At 35.5% G+C, this 10,458-nt stretch overlaps 1 protein-coding gene across 5 annotated transcripts in view; it reads right to left on the bottom strand.

Moving 5' to 3' along the window:
* Positions 1 to 789: 789 nt before the first annotated feature.
* The window catches only part of LOC102993447 (ATP-binding cassette sub-family C member 2-like), a 77,878-nt gene continuing 68,209 nt past the window's right edge, over positions 790 to 10,458 (bottom strand). For 3 of the 5 annotated variants that reach the window (XM_028494319.1, XM_028494320.1, XM_028494321.1), the window contains 6 exons: positions 9,567 to 9,668; positions 7,165 to 7,308; positions 4,437 to 4,595; positions 2,986 to 3,152; positions 1,792 to 1,986; positions 790 to 1,450 (listed from right to left, as the gene is read on the bottom strand). In XM_028494319.1, coding sequence (XP_028350120.1) covers positions 1,312 to 1,450; positions 1,792 to 1,986; positions 2,986 to 3,152; positions 4,437 to 4,595; positions 7,165 to 7,308; positions 9,567 to 9,668 — 906 coding nt within the window. In that variant the 3' untranslated portion in view covers positions 790 to 1,311. Of the gene's footprint in view, positions 1,451 to 1,631; positions 1,987 to 2,985; positions 3,153 to 4,436; positions 4,596 to 7,164; positions 7,309 to 9,566; positions 9,669 to 10,458 lie in introns of those variants that run through there. The other 2 variants (XM_028494318.1, XM_055086793.1) reach the window with 1 other exon arrangement.

Genomic DNA, 10,458 nt, shown 5'->3' with positions numbered 1-10,458 from the left:
GCGGCATGTGGGATCTTCCCGGACCGGGGCACGAACCCGCGTCCCCTGCATCGGCAGGCGGACTCTCAACCACTGCGCCACCAGGGAAGCCCTCGATAGATATTTATTCAATGCCTACTGAGCACAAAACATAGTGGTAGGTACTACAGGAATTGTAAAGACAGGACAACACTTTCAGTAGCTTACATTTTAAGGGATGAAGCTTTAGATAATATAGGGTTTTATAATTTACGGTAACTTTTCATAAATACCCTTAGGGGATGAAGCAAGGTTGTACGAAGTTGTTGCAGAGGAAGGAGAAAAAGAGGATAAAAGAAATGGCTGACGAGTCTTAACTTGTTAAAATATTTTATTAAAATCATCTTGAAAGGAAAATACCATTGAAGTTTGAAAACTTCAAATTTGAATGGCAATTCAGAGAAATAATGTTGCTTCTATTACATAAAACTACCAAATGAAAAAGCCCTTCAAAATATAATTAGTACTACAAATCAACAATTACTTGTGAATGTATACCATCTGATATATAACTCACTGAGGTTAATCAAGCCAAAAAATGACGTTCCAGAGAAAATACAGGGTTTTTACTCAAAGTAAATAGTAAATATATTATAAAATATTATTTTTAAATAAAGCAAAATTTTATTTTATAAAATTCAGTTAACATATAATTACTCTCCAAAAAGCAGCTGAATAACTCAATATGTTTTTCTGTGATTCCTCCATAATTTTATATGCTGTAAAATAACTCAAAAGTTATTACATATGTATATAGGTGCCTGTATAATATTACTCTAAAATGCCTAATTATTCATTCTACAAATGTTTGTGGAGTATCAACAATCTGAAAGGCACTATGCTAGGAACCTAACAACAAAAACGATAAACTGGGCACTTGCCTTCAAGTAGCTTTAAGGAGAGGCAGACTAAAAGAATTTAAATAGAGTATGGTCCCTGCCAAGATAAAGGTATGCACATAGGGCTACACAGAGGACAGAAAAAAGGCACGTGGATCAGACAGGGGAGCGAAGGGAAAAATCAAGAGACGCTTTGTGCAGAAGATGACTCCTGAACAAAGTCAGAGACTTAAGGGATAAATGGCATTTAGCACTTTGGGCAATGAGGAAAAGGCAGATATTCTGGAGGAAATGAATGGAAGAAAGATGGTTGGGTACAGCCCATTATTGTTAGAGCTATGGTGCTTATGTCTGTTTGTGTTAACATGTAGCTAGGGGCCTGCTTTTTTGCATTTCTCCCCTGTCTTTATTTTTTCAAATACTATTTTTTAAATTTGGTATAATCAATATACAACTAAAAGTATTTACTTTTTGTCCCTGAGTCTTGTGTTATTCCTGCTTCTGTTAGCATGTCAAAGAAAAGTCCTTTCTGGTGTATCAAATTCTGTGGTGTTTCAAATTGTGTAATCCTTCCAGAGTCTAGAACAAGCACCCTGCAATGTGAAAAGAATCCAGTCAGGTAACCTATAATCAGTGTTTCAGTTCACCCTTCTTGTTCTTGCTACCGTAAAGTTGAAATTACTGTATGAGTTATGTCAGTACAAAATAAAGGTACTATTTAACTCAGGAAACATATCAAGTTTTCTAATATTCTTTGAGCATTAACAAATTCCTCTAATTATTCTGGAAAATATCTTCCATACTATTAGGGGACATTTTGTATCTCTCAGCACAGATAAAATCCTTTATTAGTGGCAAGTAATTAATGTGTTTCATATGTTCAGTAGGTATCTCTGTAGAAACTGTTTTATTTCTGAAAACAAATAAAGCGTACCTGTCTGAATCAATGATAGAATGCAGCCTGTGAGCAATCATCAGGATGGTACAATCAGAAAACTCCTTCCTGATTGTGGTCTGCACCAAGTTATCAGTCTCAAAATCGATGGAAGCTGTTGCCTCATCCAAGATGAGAATTTTGGTTTTTCTCAGCAAAGCGCGAGCAAGACAGACAAGCTGTCTCTGTCCAACACTGTTATAAAAAATAGTAAAATGATTTCCACAATGGATTTTTATGGTCACACACTTCCTGTTCTGAAATTCTAATTATACTGTTATTCTCTTCCTAACCCACACATTCATTCATTCTTTTCTTTAAGAAATATTCACTGAGTGATTACTATATGCCAGACTCTGGTCCAAGTTCTGCAAATAGAACAATGAATCAAACAGACAAAAGGCTCTGTCTGTGTGTTTACATGGGGAGACAAAAAATAAAGATAAACGAGCAAAATGCATAGTAATGAGAAGAATTCGAACGTACAGAAAGGGAGGGTGTAAAATGTGGGTACGGGGTGGGCATTTTAGATGGGCATGCCAAAATAATCCTCACTGAGAAGATGCCTTTAAATTCAAGGCCTGAAGGAAGTGGAAAGTGAGTCCTGAAGATTTCCAATGGGAACTTGTTCCTGGCAAAGTGATTGGCAGATGTAAAATTCCTGAGGCAAGCAGGAACTGGCCTGGCATTTTCATGAAACAGCAAGGAACCAAGGAGGCCAAGGTGGCAGAAACAGAGAGAGGGAGGGGAGAGTAAACAAAGAAGAGGCTGAGTCATACAGGCTGTGTCTCTCCAGTGCAGAGAGAGTCTAACTGATTTCCCTTAGGTCTCTGATCACATAAAAGGACTATCCTAAGACATCAAACATCAAAGTAGCCCTTACAACACTTTTTTAGGGAAGAAAGCTATTAGAGTAGGAGTCTTTGCAAAAGAAGATTCAATTAAATAGTGACTTTTAATACTGCATTGTTCCTCTTTTTCCCCTTTGTTTCCCTTCACCAGCAGTTTCCCAGCCGGTGGCTATCATTTTATTTATTCCTTGTCTGTTTTCCCTAGAAGAAATCAGCAATGGTGTGCTTTGAACAGGCCAGACAAAATCCGTGGTAGCTCAGGAGTGACTTCCTTTTGAGGCCAACTCGTTTCTAAAAAGCCCTGAATGAATAACCTGGGCAAGCTCTGTTCTTAGCAGCTTACCTGAGGTTTTCACCACCCTCTGAAATTTCATGCAGCAGCTTCTTGGGAAGGGACTGCACAAACTCTTTTAAGTGACATAGTTCCAGCACCTCCCATAGCTCGCCATCAGAATACTTGTCTAGGGGGTCCAGGTTCATTTGAAGGGTTCCAGAAAATAAAACAGGGTCCTAGAGAATAAAATAGTCACCAGTAATCTTACTGTCACATGAGGCATGCGTACATTAAATAAGGAAAAAACCAAATGATGAAAACTAAATAGTTATCAAATTCATTTTATACTGAACCCAAAAGCAGAAGAAAATCAGAATAAGTTTGCAAGTTAGATTAAATCATTATAAGCTTCCTGATTCTATCTCGTCCTCTTATTAATAATGTCGATCACAACCACGATAATAATGATGATGGTAGCTGCCCTTTAGTCAGGGCTATAATATAATACAGAAAAGAATTGAATAAATGTAATCTATACTATGTATATAATATTATCTATCAGCCCACCAACCCAGAAAGATAGAAGTAAATATCCTCATTTGACAGGTAGTGAACTGGAGGTTTTAAAAAGCTCTCGTCCAAGGACACACAGAAGGTAAGTGCTCAAGTAGAATTCAAAGACGACAAGTCCATGCTCTTTCCAATACACTGACATGTCTAGTGAAACTGTATTTTACTATACCTGTTTTGATTTATAAGAGAGGAATGACTGTTTCTTTTCTCCAATTTTATCCCTGTCAGAATTTCAGATTTTACTCAAATTTGTATTGAAGTAAATTCCTGAATGTAAGTATGTGTTTAAACACTATGACAAAGAGATGATAGAATTTTAAGATATTTTTTAAGAATAATATAAAGATATTTCATAAATGCTCAGCTTAAATCTCTCAAACACAACTGAATAAAGCCATCTTTGACTGCAGAGGCATATTATTGAGCCAATTTGCATACTTGTTAATGATCAAGTTCCTTTGATGCCACAGATGGAAAAATCAAAGGACCTGAAAAAAGATCTAACTGCATTATTGTTCTTTTCATTTTTTCAATATTTCTAAACCTCAAGTCAAAAGAATCAAAATCCTACATTCAAATTACCAACTAAGCAAAAAAAAAAGTAATTGTTTTTTTCTTCCAAAAAATACCAATGCGTTTCAGCCTGATCTCTACATTTGAATTTTATTTGTATTTACTATTATGAAGGAAACTTGCAAAGCAACATACCAGTTTTTCAAATAGATAAACGCACGTAGGGAGAACACTTCAGATTTAGAGTGTTTAATAGGATTTAATTACATCGTTATTTTTCATAATACATTTAAAATAATTTGGCTCCCCAAAATGAATGTGTACGCTTGAAAGGAATATATTTATTAAAAAAAATTAAAGCAAAATAAAATAGAACAAAAGATGAAGTTTCCCTAGAGGGAGTTAAGAAAGACTAACGACAAAACAGTCTTTACCTGTGGAATAATATTAAGTTTGCCACGAAGGTCATGAAGCCCAATGGTAGATATGTCAATTCCATCAATAATAATTTTGCCTCCTGATCTTTCTACAATTCTAAACAGGCAATTTGATAGTGTTGATTTGCCTGCTCCAGTTCGTCCCACAATTCCAATCTATAATGAAATTATCATAAACAGTTTACATTGTACTTTTTGTAAGGGAAGGGGACCTTGGTACTGGCAACAAATACATTACATGTCGGGTCAGTAGAATCTAATTTTGCCAACCAGAATAACATTGACTGTCACGGAAGACTTAACGTGACTTGCAAGGATAAGTCTTTACCCAGACACTCCTTACTCACTGGAAAGGCTTGGGCTAATATGTGTGTTTCCTCCAGTTTTGTTTTCTTTTAAATTTTTGTTTATTTATTTATTTATTTATTGGCTGCATTGCATCTTCGTTGCTGCGCGCAGGCTTTCTCTAGTTGCGGCGAGTGGGGGCTACTCTTCCTTGCGGCGCGCGGGCTTCTCATTGCGGTGGCTTCTCTCGTTGCAGAGCATGTGCTCTAGGCGCATGGGCTTCAGTAGCTGTGGCACGCGGGCTCAGTAGCTGTGGCTTGCAGGCTCTAAAGTGCAGGCTCAGTAGTTGTGGCACACGAGCTTAGTTGCTCGGCGGCACGTGGAATCTTCCCGGACCAGGGCTCGAACCCGTGTCCCCTGCATTGGCAGGCGGATTCCTAACCACTGCGCCACCAGGGAAGTCCCTTTCCTCCAATTTTGAGTAATTTACTTACCACCTAACTAGAGCACTTTAGCAGCCTCAGGAAGAGTAGATCACCCCTGAACCATCCCTAAACTAGCCATTAAGGGTGTGGCTTAAAGAGAGACTGATAATGGGGTTGTTTTCCTGAGACTTTCAAAATGAGGCTTCTCTACCATCCCTCCCCTAAAACAAACAAGCAAACAAACAGGGGACTGGAACCCTTTGCTTAGATAGGCTAAAAAATCTAAAGGAATGCCTGCAAATTTCCTTGGTGTATCAAAACAACTACTGCATCAAAACCACTAAGGGTGGTCACAGATAATGTCTGAGTATTTTGGACTCTTGGACAAAATAATCAGCTTGTCATAAACATCCAGTGATTGCATGCGTTCCTTTGGCCATGAGAACTAAAGCAACCTCTTTTGGGTGCTGATTTGTGTCTTGGTGTTAGTAGAACATTGGGCAGAGAGAAGATTATGGTGGTTGCTTTGCCCTAATTAAAGATCTTAAATCTTAAATCTGACATGCTATTATACATCAGAAAAACCAGGAGTATGTTGAATTCATTAGAATAATTAAAATTCCACAATGATTTCATTTGTTCCAAAAATATTTTTGTCCTTGATGTCACTGCAGTGGACCTGGTTTAGAGGGTTAGAAAAGGAGGTGTTTGGAGATACCAAAGGCAGGTTTTTGAAAAAGGGAAAATGGAACATTGCTGTTAACTAAAATGTTTTTTTTTACTTTTACTGATTTGTAAAATATCAATCTGATTAGGCAGGATAATAATATGTTTTCATAAAACATTTGAAAAATCTGGGAAAAATATAGAAGCAAAAATCATCTAAAATCCCATCACCTAGAGAGAATCAGTGTTTATGCTTTGTAACTGTTCTTCTAGGATTTTTGCTAATGTGTATATGTTTGCTTGTTTAAAACACAAAAATGATATACTATCAATAGTTTCGTGTATAGTTTTTATCAACTAAATTACTTCTCAAGCATTTTCCCATTTCACTAATGGTCCTGGAAAACATGATGTCACTGACTATACAAATATTCTCTCCGATGTATTTACTGTATAGGTAACTATATATTATCTTGCTGTCTTATTGTTGTACTTCACTTACTAGAGGACGTAAAAATAAAGTATACTAATACTGGGTATATAGCCAAAGGAAATGAAATTAGTATGATGAAGGGGAATCTGCACTCCCAAGTTCATTGCAACATTATTCACAGTAGCCAAGATATGGAACCAACCTAAGTGTATGCCATACATGAATGGATAAAGAAAAAGAAAAAAATATATATGTATAAAAACATATATATAATCCTGCCGTAAAAATGAAGAAAATCCTGCAATTTGTGGTAACATGGTGAATCTCGAGGACATTATGCTAAGTAAAAGAAGCCAGACAGAGAAAAATATTGTATGATCTCACTTAAATGTGGAATATAAAAACGTCAAAACGTCAAACAAAAGGTTACCAGGGATTGAAGGGTGGGGAAAATGGGAAGATGTTGGTCAAAGGGTACAAACTTTCAGTTATAAGGCAAATAAATTCTAGGTATCTAATGCACAGCATGGTGACTATAATTAATAATACTGAAATTTGCTAAAAGAGTAGATCTTAAGTGTTCTTAAGGTTATGATAATCATTTCACAATATATGTATTTCAAACTATCACACTGTACACCCTAAAAAATACAATTTTTATTTGTTAATTTTACCTCAATAAAGCTAAAAAATAGTAAAATCATGTTTCACAATAGATTATGAACAGCTTAAAATATATATTTTTGTTGATAGAGGAAAAACTTATTCTGTACAAACCAACCACATGTCTTTATTACTTTTATATGAAATTTGAACAAATGACCATCTTATATTCAATATCACAGTATACTTTGGCCTGAACAATAAATATATTCAGATGAAAGGTAAAGTGAAACTTATGAAATATATATGGTACCTTCTCTTCCCCATGAGTCTGGAAAGTGATATCTTGTAATGCTAAACCAAGATCATCTCGGTATCGAGCCTGATAATTAACAAATTCCACTATCCCTTTATTGGGCCATTGTGATGGAGGCCTTTTAGACATTATCCAGGGTGCCTTAAAACAAAGAAATATTTTTTAAACTATAATTACAATAAAAATATCTCCCCCCAATAAAAATAATTCTCATGCATATAAACAAAAGTGATAAAACAAAAATGATGAAAGACGTTTGTAAACATTATGATTTTCTGAAAACACTTTTAAAAAATATCAAAATCTTAGAAATAAATTTTTACACATAAAGAGGCTTCCCATCTTCTATTAAGTTATTAAGAAAAATCTAAAACCTTATAAAGGAGCTGAAGGTAACCTGAAATTTTAGCTGAGAGGAGGACATTTATCATTTATTCATTTCCCAAATACTGAGTGTTTACTGTGCCAGTTAATGCTTTGGTTGTTGGTGATTTAGCAGTGAGAAAAACAAATAATTCTTGCCCTTACGGAGCATGCATGCTGGTGAGGAGAGACAAAAAGCACCATATAGCCTATGCAGAATGTCAGTTGATGATAAAGCTTTGGAAGTCAGGAAATAGGCAGGGTTGGTGTAATTTTAAACAGGGTGGTTAGAAAAGGCTTCACTGGACATGGTCAGGAAACAAATCATGTGGATATCAGAGGAAACCCTTTCCAGGTAAAGGAGACTAATTACTTATGCTGAGGACCTGAGACTGAGGCCTGGCTCTGGAACACTGGAGGAATAGCAGGAGGTAGAAGAACACACAGAAGACTGTGGTGCCCCACCAGTGAGGTGAAGTGTTTTCATGAGAGGGAGTGATCACAAGTGTCAAATGATAGGCCAGGTAAGGTGAAGACTGAGAGGCTACCATTGGTGATCTTGACTAGGGCAGGCTCAGTGAAGTGGTAGGATTTAAAGCCTGTGTGAAAGAGGGTCCAGAAAAGAAAGAGAGAAGAGGAATTAGAGAGAGCAAGTACAGGAACTATTGCCAAGAATTCTGCTGTAAAGAGGAGCAGAGAAATGGGGCTATAGAGGAGTAAATAGGCGTCATTTGGACACATTTACTTCCTTCCACATCAAGAGTTTTTGCAATGGTGTCTGTTACAACTTGCATCAAGTTATATAAAGATGATTTTTTTTTAAATGTGTGTGTGCTTGTGTGTGCACACACACATTTTATTGTCCTTATTTCAAAATGAAAAAAATATATTAATAGCAAAAGATTTAGAAAATATAGAAAATGATACAATTTTTATATTAGTCATTACATGGCAATAAGCTGAACAAACTAAATATTGGTAACTGTGATTGTGATTGTGAAGGTAGACTAATCTTTCGTGAAATGTGTATGAAAAAGTAAGGTAAGACCCAGGGAAGAATCCAGAGGAAGATTCAAAGTTTAGGTAGGAGTTGGAGTATGCAGAAAATATTTTAGTATATTTATAGGCTGAAAGGAGTAAAGGGGTTGGGGTGCTGAAATTAGGAATTAGGGAAGGTGGTTAATGGAATAAGGTCTGAGAAAAGATATGAAGAGATGTTTCCAAAATACAACTGGAAATTTGTAGGTTTTTATTTGGAGGAGGAACACTTCTTCCTCAGAGTTAGGAGCAAAAGAGGAAAGTTTCACGAAGATTTAGATACCTTTATAAATGGATTGAAGAAGATACAGAAGTTCAACATATACCCTTTATCATCTGCCCTGTTAATTCATGGAACTGGGAGACAGAAGTACCCTAGATTAGTAAAATATGTAGATAATGCAAACATTATACTCTGTCTATAGTCTCATTCTTCTGTCTCCCAAATTATAGTTAATTAAAGGGAACAAAGCAGACTGATTTATTCTCCTTCTCCTTCCCATCCACAGAGATGCTAACGATGAGTAAATGGGACAGAAGGTATAAGCAGTAAAGGCGTAGTTAATTTTGAAATTGGACAATCAGACTGTAAATAATTATGAGGTGACTGCATTAAGACACTTTCTTAATGTAAAATCTTTACAAAGTTATAATCATAGGTTGCATATTTTACTTTACCTTGGTAGGGGAAAGATCACTGTGCCTCTTAAAAGCAGGTGCTCATATTTCATTTTTATAACAATACTGAAATGGGATATCTTATAATTTATGAACAGTCCTAATTTAATTAGCAGTGCTTTTTTTCTACTTTAGTGATTATATAAAATAATGGTGTATTTTACAATAGATTGAATTTTAATTTTGTCGAAATGCAAAATATTACAGCATAAATTTGGAAATGCAGGTTTTGTTCAAAATTGATTTTTAAGATGTCAATTCAAGGTGTATTACAATATCTTAATTCTGCATCCATTTATTAGTTATTTAGGAGTGCTTACCTCTTTATCCATATTTTCATATTCACAAACTCTTTCAATGGAAACTGCGTTGGTTTCAATTTCACATGCTTTCCTTACCCAAAAATTGAGAGATTGAGTAATCTGGAGGTGAAAAACCAAGAGCTTAATGAATGAGTTTCAGTCTTTTATATACTATTAATAATACTTTATAGCGCTTCATTTTTCAGAATTTTCATATATTTTATTTCTTAGAATTATTTAACAACTTTAGAAGTAAGCATATTTATTCTTAGACACACATGTGCTTCTTTAAGTTTGTCAAATTCATTAATATCATAAACAATGGTTATTTGTCAGAAGATGGAATGAATATAGTTCAACATATATTAAAGGAGACCATACTTGGTGTAAGAAACGGTGAATACCAAGATTGATGGGATATGCCTTAAGAAATGTACATCCTAAGTGAGGAAGAAATTTGTACACAATGTTACCTTTGGCATTCTTTACCAGCTTCCATTAGAAGGAATTTTCTGACTACTCCTGTCTCCTTTTTTCCCCCCCAAACTCTACTTTCTTCTCACGCAACTTACCCCTAAATATAAGTTCCCCAAGGTTGTAACTTCAAATCTAGTTCTGAAAGTCACAAAACTCTCACAATTCAGATTTTTCTTGAGTTTGGTGCTAAACCATTTGATGGCCGACCTGACTGAACTGATGTGGGTGGGTCTCCTTAAAGTGTTGATTTAACCCACTTAGGATGTGCATTCACATATTTCACTGCAGAACAAAGAGTTTGATTACAGAGTTCTGCCCCAGGCCCTGCATATATACATACATAAATACATACATACATATGGATATATTTATTTGCGTGTGTGTGTGTGTATATATATATATATATATATATATATATATATATATGTTAAAT

Source organism: Physeter macrocephalus, chromosome 1 (assembly GCF_002837175.3).
Source record: "Physeter macrocephalus isolate SW-GA chromosome 1, ASM283717v5, whole genome shotgun sequence".
Taxonomy (NCBI): domain Eukaryota; kingdom Metazoa; phylum Chordata; class Mammalia; order Artiodactyla; family Physeteridae; genus Physeter; species Physeter macrocephalus.
The sequence above is the reverse complement of the archived record's forward strand: the minus strand, read 5'-3'. Positions and strand labels throughout refer to the sequence as shown.